Below are 19,617 nucleotides of genomic sequence, written 5' to 3' on the forward strand. Positions count from 1 at the left end.
ATATATATATATATATATATATATATATATATACATATATATTAATATCTGTTTTTATATTTAATGTCCTAAAAATTGTTTACAAAATTTGAAAAGAGAGACTCTAAAATAAGAAAACTTTTTATTTTCAATTATTGATAAAATAAGAAAATGTCTCTTGAGATAGGTACTTTGATCCCATATTTCGCCCATAATTAAAATTCCATATTTTATCGATAATTACCCAACCGGATATTTTATCGATAATTAGCTAACTGCAACTTTCGAGGAAAGGAGAATACAGTGCCGGAATAGAGCGGATATTAGTGTATTTAAAATCTGCGTTTCGCAGGGAAAACGCAGATTATTCTCGCGAGAGAGGGAAAGAGACAGATCGTGAGAGATAGAAGGCGAATGTTCTATCAGAGCGCGCGGCAGCGCGATATATCTTCGGCAGCGCGCTGCGCCATCGCTAGGATTATTGATTTTATCTAAATGCGGATACGTATCTGCCTATGCAAATTAACGTGTGTGAAAAAAATACATTGCTATCAACAACGACGTGTACGGAATTGACTGTCATTAGCGGGCATGTGGGGAAGTAGTCACTCTCCGAAAGACGCATTTTGTCAAAATTTCGAATCTATATCTACGACCCTTCCTTCCCTCGTCATGTTTACTTACTTGTTCGTTCTGCAACACATCCCAACATGAAGCATGAAAGATAACGTTGACAATTAGAAACTGTGAAATGAAATTTTTACTTGTGGGGGGAGGGAGAAAAAAGTCGAAATTTCGAAATTCATCGAAGGGTCCATACTTCGCTTATTACGTCGATTAGCGATACAAGTTCTTTGTATAGTTTTTTTTTTTTTTTCGACGCGACACGAAAGTCTCTCGCTAATGGCGCGGAGCCCTCTCTCGATTCACAATAGAGCAATTACGCAATTATTCGGGGAGAGGAATGGAAGAAAAATAAGCGCGCGCGCCTAAATAGAAGAAATTCCGCGTGTCAAGTTGTCGCGTTTCCCCTGCCCCGCACCCCGCTTCTTTACCTACAACTCGGAATCTCCTCAGACCCTAACAAGCTCATTGTCTGAGGTGTAACCCAAAACTCCGTAAAGCGACGGTGGTATAGTAAACGGGCAGTAGATTCGGGAGGAAAAGGGAAGAGGCGATACGCAGGGACGCGTCGAAGGGTCGATTCCCCTCCTTCCTCTCAGGGTCTTGTCGAAAGATGGAATCTCCGGTGAAATTTCAATTATCCGAGGGAGACGCTTGAGCCATCTTGTCGCCAAAATGGTTGGAAAAATCGCGAGAATGGCCAAGTGATTCCTAAATGATTCTTTCGATTGTCAAACGCGCTCCGACCTCTTGCGGTTCTTTATCGCCGTTTATTTTGCAGATATCGATGATACTTATATTATCGATCTTATACTTATAGATAACACATTATAATCGAAAAGATATACATATATCTTATCTTTGGAAAATATTGGCGTTTGGATATTTTAATGCAGGAGGAAATATACGTGAATGTATGTGAAAATTCGCAGTGATCAACCTCGAAGATCCTCGACCGTTTCGCAGGATATAATTTTTTATATCATTACATATGCGTACATTAAACGTACTATCGGATTGCAAAAATTCCCGCGTAATGCGTTTGAGCGTTTGACAAAAAATATGTAAAGAACGCGCGCGGTAAGAAAAATGTATGAAGGACGCGCGGCCTTGAAAGAAAAACGAATCGGAAAAAGGAAGTCGTTGTAAACTTACCCTTGTGCGTCGTCGCGTGATAAGCCCGTGTTGGCGTGGGTTGCCCGGGGGTGGCAGGAGTGGCGGCGACGTAACTGCCCCCGCCACCCCCCGGGAATAACGAATACAGTCCGTAGCGGTTCGCACCTGTAACATCGTTAAGATATCCGAGGGTTTATAATTAATCCGGGTCAAATAATCCAACGACACGCGACAAAGTTGCGATTGACACACTTGCCCCTCTCAATCAAGCGAGCTTCGCTATATTTCTAAGATTCATTAAAACTTAAAATCATATGTATATATAAAAATAGATTGATTGACTATCTGTCTCCCCTAAACATCCTGAAAAAAAAAAAAATAGATTGTTCTTCTTTCATCTTGCGGATGCGTAACCGACTATTATGGAATAAAAGACTCAATATTTCGCTCTTTTCTTTCTTTCTCTCTCCTATCTGATCTTCAACGTGTGCTAGACAAGGATATATGACATGCCGGTCTATCTTTTTATGTCTATTGTTAACGCTTTATTTTTTCTGCATCGATCAATCACATTGCAAACCTTATCGGATGTTAACAACATTGCCATGTTTTTACCATCTTCTGCATATCTCTTGTCGCTAAATGTGAGAAAGTAATTAGAATTTCATCTTTAATTTTCGTACGAACCGCTACGATAATTTAAATTTCCTTGTCAATGCATATACGGCATATATAGTATGTACAAGAATTATCATAAAATTATTAAAAGCGATGCATATTAGCATAAAATTCGCCCCTCATTAAAATTTATAATGTTTCGTTGGAAACTTATTTGGATACAACTCATTATTTATACGGCAATTAATAAAGAAGTTAATAATAATGAGATATGTTTTGTCCAACTTTTCAATAAATAATAATCAATCATCTGGACAAATATAACATTAACTTAGGCCAGGTATAATATATAATATTAAATACTGTGGAACATAATGATTATGCCAAGTTATACCGAGCGTTAATTTAATTAGAAAAAAAAAAAAAAAAAAATTCCATTTTAAAATTTAATAAAATATAAAAGAAGACTATCGTATTTCTGTCTGGCGTTTCTATAAAAAAAATGTTACGGAAATAGGAAAAAAATAAGTTCTGCCGAAACCCGGGATTGAACCGGGGACATTTAGATCTTCAGTCTAACGCTCTCCCAACTGAGCTATTTCGGCTTACAAGGATCACTGCGTACAACTCAAATTCGAGTTATCGAGCTGATAGAGCGTGATGAGCATATTACATGTCAAACGTGAACGACCTCCGATCAATATAGTAAATATTACGTAACGTATACTAGATGTAGAACCATAGAAAATCCGTAAAAGTACAGTGTGTATCTTTCACCGAGTTTGTGGAGGAGACGCTCCTTTTTTTTTTTTTTTCGCGAAATCAAACGCCATATTTTTTTTTGTATTTTCATGAACGTTTAATATTAAATACCTTGCTGATATTGAGAGAAAAGAATGAAGATTGGAGTTAAAAATAAAAAGACGAAAGGATGCTGGAGTCTCGTCGATACCATCTTACATAAGCGAGAATCCTCTGCGGGCTTTAATCCGCGGATTGTTATACGCCGCCGCGAGATGATAATAACAATAATAATGATTGAGAGATACACACACACACACACATACATAAATAACGTAATGCGAACCTTGATTGTGAGCGGGCGCAGGCGTAGCGGCCAGGGGTGGTATGCCCTGGGCCTGTTGATTGGCAACCTGATTGGGCTGCGCAGGTGCTAAGGGCCATAGGGTCGTGGTAGCGGCGGCGGTGCCAGTCGTCGTCTGCTGCGCCCGTGCCACCGTGTCCCCCACGGGACGATCGCCGGTCCCACCTTGGGCCACGGGAGGGACCAACATCGAACCACCCCCTCCCGAGGCTGCAATCAGAGTATCGAGAAATTAATGCACGGCATTAATCTCAATTATTCGGTGCTGGAGGGGAAGGGGAAGTCGAGTGAGAGCGGGCGCGTCGCGATCTTAATTTCAATCGCCGCTGCGGTTTCTCTCCTCGCGCGTCCAAGGCGACCCCCCCCCCCGTTTGTTCCGACCGACGGCAAGGGATTTTCGTCTCGATCAATATTTTCGATCTCGAAATATCGAGACGATCGAAAAGTTCTTGGAAAAGTAAATGAAATTCATGTGAATTCAATCGAAAAGTAAGATCGATTGACAAAAGTGCTTTCACGAGAAGATCGTTTTTGCTTTGATGTTTCAAGCGATGGCGCGGCGGGTGGAGGGGATGGGGGAGAGGTACCGGTTACATGTTGGACAAAGAGTCCGTGATTAGTGCTACGATTAGCCGTTCCCGGGCATCCCGTATGTAGACACATATATAGCAGACGTACATGCCTATAAATCCTCGTTTAGAATCCGCGATGGAAAATTACGTATCGGTCGCGATACGAGACGAGAAATGATTTATACTTTTAAATTATCGAGTTAAAAATATCGATGCCACGTATATCAAGATATCGAACTACGATATCGTAGTATTTCGAGTCGAGTAGCTTCGAGTAAAGTCAATGAGCTTAAAAAGAATCTGAAAATAAAGAGAAGTGAAGAGGAGAGAGAGGAGAAGATGTATAGAAGAGACAGTGGATAAAAATCGAGATTGAAGAGAGAGGAGAAGGTAGTAAAAGGGAGAAGAGATCGAAATGAAGAGTATAGGACGATATCAATGAGCCAAACGAGGAGGAACATGAGAAGAAGGATGCACATACGGAGGAAGAAGGACGAGGGAAAGGAGGGAGGGAGTTCCGTTTCGAAGCAGCGGGTGGATTAGGTCGGAAGGAACAGTGGAAGGGTGCGAGGTAGGAAAGGGTAGCAACAGGTCGGCAAGCATAATGTAGTCTCTTAGAGATATACAGGGTGACGCGTCCAAGGGCGGCGATCATCGTAGCTCGGTATACTTACATCTCTCATTAAAATATCGACTTTAATTAATAAACTTCTTATAGATACGGATGTCTTTCGAAACAAAAAAAAAAATAGACTAATTTCGAATCCGAGATGCAATTGTATTTGTTACGTGGCGGAGTAAAAGTTTGGCGCCGCCTGAGATTAATTTCCAGCAACGACGCCTACGATACAATATAACGACAATATAACCGGGCCGCATTGGCGGCAGTGTAATGAATATCGCATGCCATTATCATAAGAAAAATAGCTACGCCGAGAGAATTATACAGTCAAGTTACACAAGTACAAAGTTAATCGTAATCCTTGACGCGCCCTCGCGTGCGCCCGTTCATGCGTGCACGCACGCGCTTACGCATAAACGGCTTACGCGGAGAATCGCACACGCTCGCCCTCGATCTCACCGCGTACAAACGGTAACTACTAACCGCCAATAACCTGTCAATCCGCAGGTATATCATCGTACCGCGGAGGAATACACGTGGCGTGGCATTACGAATAGCGACGCCGCGAGAATTATTATGATTGACCACCTTTCCCTTTTCATGAAACCTCTCTCTCTCTCTTTCTATATATATGTCTTTATAATTATATATACATTGTATATAATTATATAGACGATTATATATACAATAGAATTTTTCATTCGCGAATCAAAGATTAGTACTCAGATTCGGTCTTCTTTATGACGCGCGATGGCACGTTCAAGGATGCATGTGCGAATGTTTCAAAATTATCGATTTATCTTACGCGTACGAATAAATCGTCAATATGAAAATGCGTTGACAACGCGGGATATAAGATTGGCGATTCTTTCACGATTCGTAGAGAGAGATTCTCCCAAGTGCAAATCATTTGTTTATGCGCGAACCTTGGTCCCGGACTTTCGTTTTCAAGTTTCGATCTTTCCTCAACACGAAGGAATATCCAAATTGATTATGAAAATTGAAAAAAAAAAAAATTAACCATAAAGCATTGTACCATGTGACGCAAGCACTCCTAGGCACTTATCTCGCGTACTACTCGATCGCTCGCCGTAGAGATCCGGTCGCGGGTGTTTTACAAACACCCCGTACGTACGTGTCGGCGTGCGATAAATAAATGGTGATGACGAAAAAGTCGACGCGCGAGGGGGGCAGACGCGGAGAGGAGACGCGCGTTCCGAAGGAGGCGAGGTCCCGACAACGGCCTAATTTTTCATTTCCATCGCTCCCGCCGCCAGCAGCAGAGTGAACGGGGCGTAGAGGTGGCGCGGAAGGGGGGAGGGGGGGAGAAGGGAGCGGAAGAGAGAAGGAAGAACAGGTTTCCAGGTCGATAGGGTATCTACGCGGGGCCCTACGAGCCCTTGCGTGCCTACCTGACGACGCGCGGGGCCCTCTCTACGCGGAGGGAAAATAGTGAACAGGTGCTCGTAAAAATCTGACACCTTCGACTTTTCTTGTTCGCCCCCTTCCTCCCATCGGCGGGACGAATTACTCGAGTCGGGATTATTATCGCACGGTGGGACTCTCTTCTTTCGGTACGATTCTGATTACGCCGCGATCAGCGAGAATCTCGATTTTCAACTTCCGCCTTTTTTTTTTTTTTTGCTCGATACGCGCGACTGGTGCGAGCACACTATCGCGAGAAAACTTAATTTTGCTATGATTATTTTATGATACACGACTGTAACGATGTGTTTCGGCCAAGGAATCAATCGGAATGAGTGATTACACGTAAGAATCCATATCTCGAAGCAGCAAGACAAGACAAACAAATTTTATAACTTTTCTTCCTCTTCGCTCTTTCCTTTTTTTTTTTTTCGCTTCGGCCGACAAAGGAGATATTCGTAATTAGAAAAGGATCTTTTTCTCCTTTATCTTTATCTTTTCGAGATAAAGATAGATTATTTCTTTCTGCCTATTTCTTTGAAGATTTCCCTCCGCTATCTAAAGATACGCACGCGTTTTTCTTTCTTTCTCTCCCTCAAGATTTCTATCTCTTTCTCCGATTGTTATTCATCAATTACGTGTCTCTCAGCAATCGTTTGTTATTCACCGCGCCAAAAATGATCGAAGAGCGATCGCCAACGATTGATGCCCGATAGAGTCCGTCAAAATTCAGCCCCGCGAACCACACGCGGATGAGGGTTAAGGAGTCTCTCTCTCTCTCTCTCTTTCTCATGTGTGCGCGAGTCAGGGGTCGTGCACGCTCCGCTCCGCCGTCGGTGGGTCGATATATGCAGCCCAGGCGATGGGGAAGAGGGTGGCCAGGATTCCCGCGCGCGCCCACCCTCCCTTCTCCAGCCGCCCCCTCACCCTCCGGCCCCCTCAACGCGACATGACAGGGGCGACCGAGCCGAGCCGGCTGTCATTTCCACATACAGCCCTACGCTATTCCGAAAGGACCGAAATTTCCGATCTCTAACAACGCGCCGCGCGACGCCGTTTTCGCATCGCGGGATCTGACAATCTTTCGGCGAGGACGAAAAGATTTTTCGCTTACTTTAAGAAACTGATGAATGAAATTGAGATTTATGAGATTCGATATGACATTCATTTCCTTGATAATCCGAGAAGATCGATCGTCGCGTTGAGAGAAAATGCAAATTGATCGACGTTTTTCTTCTTTTTTTTCTTTCTTTGCGTCGTTCGCTACCGCGAACGTCTTCTCGTTTACGTCTGGAAATTATTCTGGTGTGATTAGAAATGCGTTCTCGAGACGCGGCTACAGCAACGTTCGTTCGTGCGGCTATAAACCGAGATCCGAGAGGCCGAATCCTGAAGGCCTCTTTAAGCCTCTTCAGAGAAGGCCCGAGAGTAGAGGAGGCTCAGTTCGAGAGGACAGGTTCTTCGTCCTTCTTCGATGCCGGTGCCTCGCCGTGTCTCACCTACACTATGCCTCGGCTCCTTCGCCGGTCTCTCTCTCTACTCTCTCTCTCTCTCTCTCTCTCTCTCTCTCTCTCTCTCCGTCTCGACCCGCGGGCTTCTGCGTTCGCTGATAGTGCTCGCTCACCGTCCGGACACCTGGCTGGCCGAGCGAACCGAATCACTCCAACACACGCAGGAATTTTTCCTGCCTTCCTATCTTTCTGTCGTAAGATAACGAAGCTTGTTGTGGCGTAGCTCATCGTGTAGATTCAAGCACACGAATTATTTTCTCAAAAAAAAAAAAAGTCTATTTTTTTTCGTTTGAGCGAAAGATTGAACGAGACCCAAATCAAATTGCGAATATAATGAAATGTAATGATAAGCATAATCGAGAACTATTTTGGTCGTAAACAAAATGAGAACCTCGAGCTAAAAAAAGGAAAAGGAACAAAGTAAGAAAAAAAGAGAGAGAGAGAGAGAGAGAGAGAGAGAGAAGCAGCGATTTTCAATGAAGATAGAGAAGGACACACCAAAGAAAGACAGGAAGCTGAGGAAAGGGACCGCGATAGTGGATGATAGAGGGGGGAGCGAAGGACGAGAAAGAGGCAACGTAGCGAGAAGAAGCGAAGCCCCGGAGAGGGGAAAGACGAAAAGAGAAGAAAGAAACTCTTGCTTAGATGGACAGAAAGAGATAGAGGGAGGAACTCTTTCCATGCGAGAAGACCAAAGTCGAAGAGAGGGAGGATCGAGAGATCAACGAGGAACGAGCGGCGTTGGGACAAGGACAGGTATAGGACGAGGATTTTAAGCTAGGCGCAGCATTCCAGGACCCGGCCGTCCATTTTCTCATCCCTTTCCTAGAATCAGGGTCAGCGTTAAGAGACGCGCTGGCTGCGTGATCGATGTGACTTCGTGCGTTCGACTGTTACTCGCCGCATGTGCGTTTGTCATCGCGTAAAGAGAGGTGTCTTCATCGACTTGCTGGGAATACGAAAAGAGAGACGGTTCTTTCCTCAGGTAGTCCTTATGATTGTCCATTTCTGTAAACGTCCAAAGTTTCACGCGCGATTCTACCTTTAGTTTCACACTTCTTACACCGTGACATGTCGTTTGAGCGACAAAATACTTTAGATGTATGCGATCATTATTATTATATACATTCTCTTGAAAATTAGATAGCAAGAAATTTTTTTTTATCGATATTACAAAATTAAATTTTTTATCTTATCTCAATAAATAAGAAATCGAGCGGAAAGTAAAACCGATCGTTCGCCAATACCATAGGTATGCTCAGAGGAAACTCAGGCCTTATTTATATGACGTACGACAATATCGAAGTGTCGATATACAACGAAATTGCGCGTCTAAGGGATTAATCGTATACGCGAGCCATCCTAGAAGAAGTCGGGAAAACTGCGCGTTGCGCTAGTTCGCTCCTCGTAGCAATTTGCATTCGAGGCCGGCTTTGAAGGCACGAGAGAGAGAGAGAGAGAGAGAGAGGCCGTTCCGGAATTTCGCACGCTTTTCCATTTGTACTCTCACGAGCCGACGAGGATCAAGGATCAAGGATCCATCCGTGCGATTTTCCCGAGCACAACTTTCACCCGAACGAGGAGGGAAGGGAAGCAGGAGAGGGGGGGGGGGTTTGTTCATCCGTTACCAGCGATTATCCCAAGTCTCTCTTTCTCTCTCGCTCGTTTTGAAAGATATCCGGCGACGCAAACTCGTTCAAACCAAAAACGGCAGCTCTTAGATCAATCGGAAATCTGTTCCAAGTACTAAAACTCGTTGTAATTGCCTCTATCAGAGTGAACGAGCAGAGAGATCCGAGATTCCGGAATCCGCTCTGAATGTATGCATTCACTTTAGTTTATTTTCACAAAACGCATGGATACTGCGATACTACAATTTTTTACTAATATCGCAGCTCGTCTATACATATCTATTTCTCTCTCTCTCTTTTTGAAAAAAAAAAAAGAGCTCGAATCCGACGCTCAACAAATCCTGGATGCATCACGTCCCGCACCTTGTACTATTTTTACACCGCGTTATCCATCTATAGCTGGCCTATGCGAAAAGTCATGAAAAGCTTTGTGTTTTCGGGGACTACGGCAAACAAAGTGCGGCCGAGAAGGACTACGGGGCTTCCCGGGGCAGGTCGCTAGGCAACTGGCGCCCCACCATCGCCGGCGGTGCGATGTAGCGTTCACGGGGTGTACCCGAATTAAATGACTCCGCACCCCGCGTTTTCTTCCTTCTTCGTTTTCCTCGAAACCCGCGCGGAACATTCCTGTCCACGTTAGACGTAATCAGCGCACGTCGCCGAAAAAAAAAAAAAAAGAAAAAAAAACTACTCTGGATCTTGCGACGTTGACTATTAATCAATGCCGTTACCTGGCGATTCGAGTCGAAAATTGAGGAAGAAAGAGAAATTAAAATATCGAGATATTAGTATGGGATAAATCGATATTGATATGACGTAATTTCGTTGCTCGCGCAATGTATTGTCATCCGTTTCGAGTATTCCGTTTCAACAAATTGCGCTTTCGTTCGTTTGCTTCTTCAACGTACTAACGACGGTAAAGGGTTTCGTATATATAGCCAGCCTTGCGTGTGTTGATCATAAAATAGCTGTAACGACGGGGAAGCCATCAGTTAGCATGTACAGTAATGAGGATAATGTCTGCGTTAGAGTTCTGCGGACGCGTCGGGAAAACGATGCTAAGAAAAGCGAAATCCGAGTGCATTCGTAAAGTTGCAGTACATATATATATATATATATATATATATATATATATCTCTCTTTCTTCGTTCTTTCCTCTTTCTTTCTTTCTTCTCTCTCGATAATATTTTATCCTGTCCAAGGAGAACCGTTTTACTATTCCGGACTTATATACTTTCAGGAGAGAATCGAGGACGGGGAGCGATGAAATTTTTGCCGATTCTCGTCGAACGGTGCAGTTTTTCTCGACCGTCTTTCCTCGAAGACGAGAATGCACTGAAAAGTGGCAAGAATCAAGAATGCGGTGCTTAGGAAAAAATGAGGAGAGAGGCTGCGCGAACGAATGGCGCGCGCGTGCGCCATTTTGAAAGTATACCGCAAGTTGAGAAACAATCTTTTACACTTTTTTTAAAATTATTATATGACCCAGCCCTCCCCTCTCTCTCCCCATATCGTATACACCTATACACATACATTTTTAAAAATTTGTCACTTACATTTTTTTTAATTTCATACCCGCAATTTCGCTTTCCTCATTCTCTAGATTTATTCGGCTATGCGTTGTCTAAAGTGGCTCGCAACTTGGGACTAACTCGGTTTCGTTACCAGCGATAGTGTTCGCCTAACTCCGTTCTAGCCGCGCTCGGTTAAGATCAATCGAACAAGTCGGTCTATGTTTCACGTTTCGGTACGACGTAGCCTTGGCACCAAGCAGGCGCGCGCGCGCGCGAGAGAGAGAGAGAGAGAGAGAGAGAGATCGCGGTGTCAAGTTTCGGCGGGGTTCCGCCAGTACAATCACACGTTAATGGTTAATTCTGGCATACCCCCATAAAGCCCCACGGGTTCTTAGGAGCGCTTTTAAACCATCGGGCCCCGTACACACGTCGAGGAAATTAAAGTCCCTCGGGCCGCTCTCTTCTCCCTCCTCCTCCTCCTCCTCCTCCTCACCCTTCTGTGAACGCCGTCCGACTGGCCGCCGTTCGTAAATTGGAGTAAACTAGACCTAACCCAACCTGAGCCCAAGCGAGCGCCGGACCTAACATGTCAGAACCACGGCTACGTATATGTATACGTATGACAAATAAACGTATATCGCTTCGATGTTGCGTTTTTAACGCGCGACCAAGAGAGACGCCTTCGAGATTCTAACGACGACGGAAGGCTCCCAGATAGATACCGAGTGTCTTGGAAATCCTGATCTTATCGTTAGTAACGGAGTTAATAACGGAGCTATCGTAATAATAAGACTCTAATGTTTCTTCAGAAAAAACATCGCTCGGGATCAAATATTGATATTGAAATAATATTTTAGGTATTTTTATAATTCAATCTCTAATCGAAAGTTTACAGGAACAAAATTCACTTGAAACCAAAGCGATAAAGTTTCGCTATTACATTACGCCTTGCTTTTGTAACAGAGGCTTAGGTATTTTTATTATATTTTTCGATTGAGAAAAAAATTGATTTCAGATCGCTCGAAGAATTTATCATCAAAATTCAGATGATCGATCTTAAGGATCGCGGGCTGTCGTCCCGAGGACGCAATCGGACATCGAGCGTGAAGAAAGGAAAGAGAGAGAGAGAGAAAGACCATCGAAAAACCGATCGATCGGTCGGTCACGATTTCACGGATCACCCCGTATATATGCCCGCGCGGCTAGAGAGATGGGTGGAACTCTCGTATCTGCGCGCCCGCGCGTTCAGATATATAGGAAGTGGACGAGAGAGAAAGAAGGAGAGAAAGAGAGGGAGAGAGAAGGAGAAAGAGAGAGGTTTCTCTCTCTTTTCCTCTCTCTTTCCAACACTCGGCATAAAGAGGATATACGGCGCGGCTCGGTTGGCGAGCAAGGCCGACGAGCCCGTAGTAGCGCTCTATCGGCTTTAACAACGAGTTTCAGAGCTTTCTGCCCCTCCCTCCCTCCCCCCTCCCCTTCCTCGCCGCCCACCCGCCTCCTCCTCGACCCCTTCGCCGCGCTTCGCCAACCCGCTCCCTCCTGCACCTTCGCCGTCTCCTTTTCTTGCTCGGTGTCTTTCTGAATTTTTCAGCCTCCTCCCCGCCGCCACCGCCTACCCGCCCTACCGAACGAGACTCTTCGCGTCCGCTTCTTCGTCTTCTTCTTCTTCTTCTTCTTCTTCTTCTACTCCAAGCGAGAAGCTACGCTTCTTTTCCTCTCGCTCTCTCTCCTTCGCTCTGTTGTTCTCGCGCGCGCGTTTCTCCTCTTTTTATCCCCCCTTCTTTCTCTTTCTTTTTTTTTTTTCCTTTCGTTTCGCATGCCTCTCGTCTCGCGCGGACATAAGTGCCGATTTATTATTTGTCGTTGCCGAGTAGAGTACGGGGCGCGTTTCGTTTTCATTCGTTTACGATTTTCCGCCGCCTTCTCGTCGCGATCTCGCCGCGTTATCGAACTCAGTGGTGGAAAAAAAAAGGAGGCGAGCTTTACGCGAGCTATGTACGTTGCGCGTCGTTATCGGACACTTGGTGTTCATTCGACGAAATGTATACGTTTGCGCGACGGAAATTACTTCGCAGTCGGAGTCTTAGGGAGAGGAAGGTCGATATGTAAACAAACATATATACATATACATATACATCGCGATTTCGCATGTTTACCTGTTTGTCCGTTCACGGTGAGACGAAATTGCCGTGTTACCATTTCGGCTATTCGTGCGACTTGTAATAGAGCGTTTCTCGCTCATTTTCTTGACGGAATTTAACAGCGTGTGAAAATTGGGTTACACGCGTGAATAAGGGGACAGGCGGCGAACGTTTTTAGCTATGACGGATAGCGAAAGAGACAGAGTCAAGTTCTCCGGTCGAGCGTCTCTCCATCTTTGTGTGCCTTGTGTGTGTGTGCGCGAGGGAGGGAGGAAGAGAGAGAGAGAGAGAGAGAAAGAGAGCAGAGATACTGTCGTGCGGGTCTCCGGCGCAGTTCAACGCATCTCCATATGATTCCCCATATGTTTCGGCTTGTCGAGCCTCGTACTCGGAAGCGATCTGGTCCCCTGTGAGTAAAGAACTCTCATTACTCTCTCACAATCGCGCGATCTCTCACGCGCGATGTGTCCATACTTCACGCTCCGCGATATTCTCGCGAGAATCTCGATTTCGACAACGGATGACAGCTGTTTCGCGCGATTTTTCTCGCGTGAAATTTGAGATTTTTTTTTTTTTCTCCAACGTGTAAGAGGCTCGGGCAACGCGGAAAGCCAAAGTTAACGCAACGGGATATCGTGTTCGTCGCGGCGAACGTTGCCGACGGCGATGTCGCGTCTGGACAAACGGCGAAAAACGGAAAAGCGCCTTTAGCATCGGCTGGAAAAAGCGCATCCGCGATCACGGGCATTAAAACCGCTCCTGTCTGCCACGCTCGCAACCGGGGGGTGATTAGACCTTATCAGATCGAACGTAGCGTTCGTACAGGTGCGCGATCGCGCGGCTGGACACGGACGAGGAAACGTAATTCGACCTCGTTTAAAGGCGACTCCCGTTGAGAATTATAAACTATGCATATCAAATGTTATATATATATATATATAGCGAGAGGAAGATTTTCCACCACGTTTTTCCCTTATCATTTATTTAGTTGAAAAATTGAGAGTGCCGCTAAAATATAAAAATCTCCCAACATTATTTATCAAAGGAAATCTAAAAGATTTCGAGGCAATTATTACAAATTCTATTTTCAGGCATTTTTATCGATGAAATTGAAGCGCGCATATCGATGATTAATACAAAAGAATCAGCGTCGTACATACAGGACTTACTTGATCGGGCAACGATTTTAAAGATCGCAAAATATCCCATCGGGGAGTATAACAGCGGCGAACGAAGCAACGAACGAACGGGCTTAAAACAGGGTTAAAACGATCCGCGATCACGGGAACGGTCGGTCGCAGGGGGAAAAAAGATGGCGCCAACGAGATACACGCGTTTCGCACGCTACGCCGCCGATGCGAGATAAGACGCACAACTAGGTTACTCCACGCAGTTGCGCCATTCCGCTTAATTGCTCGACTTGGAGCAAGGTAGACGGCTCTCCCGGCGGCAGCCCGATTAAAAAGGCATAAGCATAATTAAGAAAAAAAAAGAACCAGCACGCGCGCCAGACTTCCTCCAATGATGAATAGAGCGTCGCCATTTGGAGGAATTTTCTCCCCGATGCCCGATACACACGGGCTTATTAGGTCAGGTATTAGCTGTACCGAGATTGATTGGAATTTTTTTCGAACGAGCCTCTAAGCCCCCGCCTCGGAAAACGAAGAGATTGCGGTCGGAATTATTGCATCAGAATGATTGAGACACAAGTTAGATAAGAGCAGACGGATGAAATAGACATTTTCTTCCTGAAAATTTGGCATTTGTCCCGAATATATTCTGCAACAGTTGTAAAACGATCCGTATGTAGGAAGTTCTTAAGACATTTCGTAAGCTCGCGCGTGAATGTTACATAGGATATGATACATAGGGTTATCACGAAACGTGACAATCTCATCTTCTTCCTCATCAGAACTATGTAATAAAAAAAGAAAATGTAATAAATATCAATTTCAACTCGGAACGCGTGCAACGATTCATCATTAATATAAGAGAATTATCAATTGTCAATTAATACAAAAGAATTGTCAATTAATATCGGTTACAATAAAAAAATATACATAAATCAATATTTCTCTCATGTCGATCTATAATATCATATATCTGATGTCTTCAAAAGTCTGAGTATTATTTTAAAACGAATTTTCGAATTTTTTATATCCTACAAATATCTTTCGAGTCTCTTCTGAAATGAAGAAGAAAAAAAAAAACGTCAAGCTCCAACTGCAAAAACCCTCTTTAAGCACCGCTGTATACGTCGCTAGTGGTTAGAGGCCCCCTTCTTTGCCGGTTCTGCCACCGACGAGAGAGAGAGCCAGTCCGCGCTCGCTCCCTCTCTCTCCCTCTCTCTATCCGTCTCCTTCTTATCCGTTCCTCTCATTCGCTCGCGCACAGCAATACGCTCAAGCGATATCATGCTGCGATATCTACTTTTGTTGCATGCCTGCGCTATCTCCATCCTGTCCCTTCCTCGCCGTTATTTCTCGTTCTCTCTATCCCTCTCTCTCTCTCTCTCTCTCTCTCACTCTTTTGTCCTTTCTTTTATATTCTCTCGCTGCGTCACATACAGGTCGATTACTGCTGGTTCTTTCCCCACCCTCTTGTCAATAGAACAAATTTTTAGCGCAATCACCTAGCCAACTGCACGCACTTGTCGTTTCGGATAAAGCAAGTACAGGTCAACCAGGGGCGTAATCGGAAATTAATCCCGGCGGATGTGCGGTTTTGTTCCGTTGATGTGTGAAATAAGATTGCACAGTAGGTTTATTGTCCTATTTGTCATTGCACATAGATAGGCACGTATTGATATCCCTCCCAAAGATGTAAAAAAGATATAAATAAAAAAAAAAACCATCTCTGTTTTAACAATGAATCGGTAGCACTTATTCGATATCGAGAATAAGAGAATTTTGAATGAAGCTGCGGGAACGCGAGCAGATAATAATAATAATTCAACCTCGAACATTTAGTTAATTTTAAGTGGACCGTGTTAATCGTTTTATTGCGATTTTTGCAAAGTGAAGGCAATTTCCGAAACTGTGACGCGATGTGCTGCCAATTTCTTTTAGGATACTTTCAAAGAAAAATTTCCATGATATACAATAATCGTGTACAGGCCTATACGTCACTGCACCGCTGCGATAGCAATTACCGTCTTTTCTACAAGCTGGAAATATCTCTGGAAATTCTAGCAAAGTTATTGTCACAGGCTTGCCTGTGCGTGAACTGTCAATACGTGCGCGCTCGGGAGCATCCATCGTCTTGCAGCTGCGATTCTCATCGTGGTTGCATCTGAATATCCGCGCAGAGAGTGGTTTCAAGAGGACCCTCGATAATTATCGCGGTAACACAATTTCAGCATCGCTTTCTCCACAAAGTAACGTCCTAAGCCTAATTACAGTGTGGCCAGTGTCAAATAACTAATCGTCAGAGTTATAAATTTCGTTCTCCGTTCCTTTTTCTATTATAAATACTATCTCCTAAAAGTCGACGATAAAGAGAGAAGAAAAAGACGGAGGGAAGCACCCAAAATTTTGTTAATCAAAGTTAACATCCGATAAAAGCCGATATTGCGTGACCGAAATTCAATAATCGACGAATATGTCAGAAAGTTTCATTTTTTTTTTTTTTTTCTTTTTAACGCGGGAGATGATAAATCCATCTCATCAAGTATTATATTATATAATCTATAAATTAATAAAGTTGTGTTCTCTCTCGTTTTGTTGCCTTTTCGCGCGCTCTTCTCTCGAAACCTTAATAATTATAATTACGACAAAGATTCTCGAGTTTGCGAAGGTCAGAGAGAAAAAGTTTGTTAGACGAGAAAACTGTCCGGGAACTTTCGAGTTCTGTGTAGCAATCTCTACGTTCTCTCTCTCTCTCTCTCTCTCTCTCTATATATATATATATATATATATATATATATATATATATATATATATATCTTTATCCGGGTGCGAGTTTGAAGAGCATATACGAGCCGGAACTTTGGAAGAAAGCGAAAAAGTCGATGCTCGTAAGAGGCGCAACCAGAGTCATTACCAAGAAATATACCTGGAAATATACTAACCAGACGATAATTTCTAGGAGGTTTTACGGAGGAGGAACAAAAGCAGCTGCCGCTGCAAAGCGAATGGCTAATCGCCATCGTCGCTAGCGAAAGCGACAAGAAGCGGAAAGGCGAAATCGAGAAGGCGCATCGAGTGGATACACCTTTATCTGTGTTGTACGAGAATGGCAGCGGCTTTAACTGACATCTCGGGAAAGCCAAAGGAGGAGAGGAACAATATTACAGGGTAGGATGAAAGGAGTGACGGGGCAAACGGACGAGGCGGAGGGCGCGGTGGCAGAGAGAATAGTATGTGTGTCCCTTAAATGATTGACGGTCGGGCCCGGGCCAAGAGAGCGGTCGAAGAAGGAGCGTGATGCCGGCGGAGTGTGCTTTCCAAATGTTCTTCTCTAGCCGCCTGTGTACGCTCGCATCGCCGACCCACGGCCGAGTAGTATCCCCGGCATCATTAGGAGTTCCCATTTTCGCCGGAGAAAACTCCGACGTATCTGTCGAGGTCCATTTGTAACCCCTACCGTGACGGATACCGAAATAATAATTGCTCCGCGCAGATGTACTTATGTCTGTCGGTTTGGACACTCGGATTTTATAACATTTATTTTCGAAGTATCACGATTTCAAATCTCGAGGGGTTTACAATTCCAAGATTTGACAGATAAAATTTGTCAAATTTTAAACTGTCACTGTATCTTTTTTTCTCAGAAGACTTTTCCAGAAACAAATGTCATAAAAAAAATAACAAGAATGCATGTTTACAGCTTGTCGTACCACAAGCTGAGAAACGATTATTCCAGTATCCCCGGTTAAAAAGGAATTAATCGCCAGCTAGTGTTTGAAAGATTGAGCTCTTTGGAAGGTGTCAGGCAATCGCGGCGTAGGTTATTGCGAATAACGTGGAGAAACGTCGCAAAAAACGGGCGGGCGAGCAGTGGTCGTGCCGGTGTCAAGTCGACCCGGGCAAACAGGAAGCGAGACTTACGTCATAGTCCCCGACACAACTCGGTCGACCGCGTGTTGAACCGGTGGCACTAAAATCAAGATCAGAAGACGAGGCAGAATAGCTTCCATAAATTTTGTAAATCGTCCGCGATCGAACGCGTTTGAGCGGCGACGGGGAGGGGGGAGGGGGTGTAATAATGTATTACGTATGAAACGTGGGGACCGTACATTGGAGGCAACTGAGTCGTTGAATTTTTTTCGCCGATCGTGCTGCATCCAGTCGTGAGGTCGATTTAAAAAGCGCAAGAAATTTCAAAGATAAAAAATTCCTCCGAGATTCTCTCAAGATAGCGTGCGGAAAAGTCACGATAACTGTGACAGTTATCTTTGTGTGCGGCAATATTGTAATTCATATATTCCTCAGTGTTTCCAATGTATGTAATTAAAATTGACATACATTTCTCGGCGACATTGTCGTTCAAAATCGTTAAAACGCCGAGCGACAAAGACACTGACGGTTAAACTGATTAATACATTGTAAAGGAAGTTGATAAATAAGTTGAAAAGAATTAATATCTGCAAAACGAAATGTCTCCGGTTTTTCATATCGTGGATTGATCTGAAATGTTTTATTCGCCGTCTTTCCTTAGTTTCAATAAAAGTTTTTTATTTAACCAAAGAAATGAAGCCCCAAATTAAATTTCGCCCTATGAATACTACGAATCGCAATATAATGACACGATTTATTTACGAGAAACTTATCAAATTTCGAATTCGTGAACTCTGCTTCTTCAAAATACTTAATATTTCTGAGAAGGTGTCAAGAAGAAAGAAATAAATAAGAAATCCTTTATCTCTTGCAAGATTTTTCCCCCGCTTTGTATAACTAATGTATAATAATTCATTTATGGGATTGTAATATTTCTCCCATAATACGAGTAAAAGAAAAAAAAAAAAAATCGGATTTACGGATCGCGGGAGCTTTCGCGAATCTGCTTCGCGGAACTGATAGGACAAAATTTCGCAATACGGCGCTAAGATGGTAAAGCGACCGGTTCAAGGCACAAAGAAGAGGAGGCCTCGTCTCGTGTTACCCTCTCCCTTTCTCTCTCCTTCCCGCTCGCTCACGGAGCACTCTCCAGCGGTCACGTCATTCAACAGGGATGAGAGGAGTACATGAAATGCACTCGCGACGCGGTCCTACACGCAACGTGATGCGCGTAGGTAAGAGCGTGGAGAAGCCCGCTTCCACTTCTTCTTCTTCTCCTCCTCCCCCTCCTCCTCCTCCTCCTCCAGCCTCACCTCCTCGCCTCGCTCCAGCCTCGCGTGTGAGTTTAAACACGTGCGCGTCCGCTCGCTCGCTCGAGGTAAGACTCGCGCGCGAGCCCTTTTACATACTTCGTAATTCGGATCGTCTCAAATACGCGCTATTGTTCTACGAAAGCGGAGAACGTTCGTGGAAAAAGGTTGTGGAAATCGGAGCTCGTACTTTGGATAATTTTCCAACGGGCTATTTTGACGAAGAGAGAGAGAGAGAGAGAGATCAGTCCGTAAAGATTAGGTGTATTCTTAAACAATTTTGACATATCATATTCATCACTCGCGCAAATCGTTTTTAATACAAGTTTGAATGGTGTTCTCTTCACAAGAATAATTTTTGAAAATAAATACCTTATTGCATACCAAAATTATATTTTATAAAAATGTATATCAATATTTAGGACATATTAATGAAAAAAGAGAGAAATAAG

General features: G+C 44.0%; 1 protein-coding gene and 1 non-coding gene across 5 annotated transcripts in view; both read right to left on the minus strand.

The window, feature by feature from the left end:
* The window catches only part of LOC126856125 (uncharacterized), a 47,439-nt gene that overhangs the window by 20,993 nt on the left and 6,829 nt on the right, over positions 1–19,617 (minus strand). For 3 of the 4 annotated variants that reach the window (XM_050604354.1, XM_050604352.1, XM_050604355.1), the window contains exons 2-3: positions 3,425–3,652; positions 1,759–1,884 (exon numbers count right to left, since the gene is read on the minus strand). In XM_050604354.1, the coding sequence (XP_050460311.1) occupies positions 1,759–1,884; positions 3,425–3,632 (334 nt within the window). In that variant the 5' untranslated portion in view covers positions 3,633–3,652. Of the gene's footprint in view, positions 1–1,758; positions 1,885–3,424; positions 3,653–12,342; positions 12,678–19,617 lie in introns of those variants that run through there. The other variant, XM_050604353.1, reaches the window with a different exon arrangement.
* Trnaf-gaa (transfer RNA phenylalanine (anticodon GAA)) lies at positions 2,870–2,942 on the minus strand. The gene has a single exon. It is a non-coding gene; the product is annotated as a tRNA-Phe (tRNA).

The sequence above is a fragment of the Cataglyphis hispanica genome, chromosome 17 (genome assembly GCF_021464435.1).
Source record: "Cataglyphis hispanica isolate Lineage 1 chromosome 17, ULB_Chis1_1.0, whole genome shotgun sequence".
In the NCBI taxonomy this organism is placed as follows: Eukaryota; Metazoa; Arthropoda; class Insecta; order Hymenoptera; family Formicidae; genus Cataglyphis; species Cataglyphis hispanica.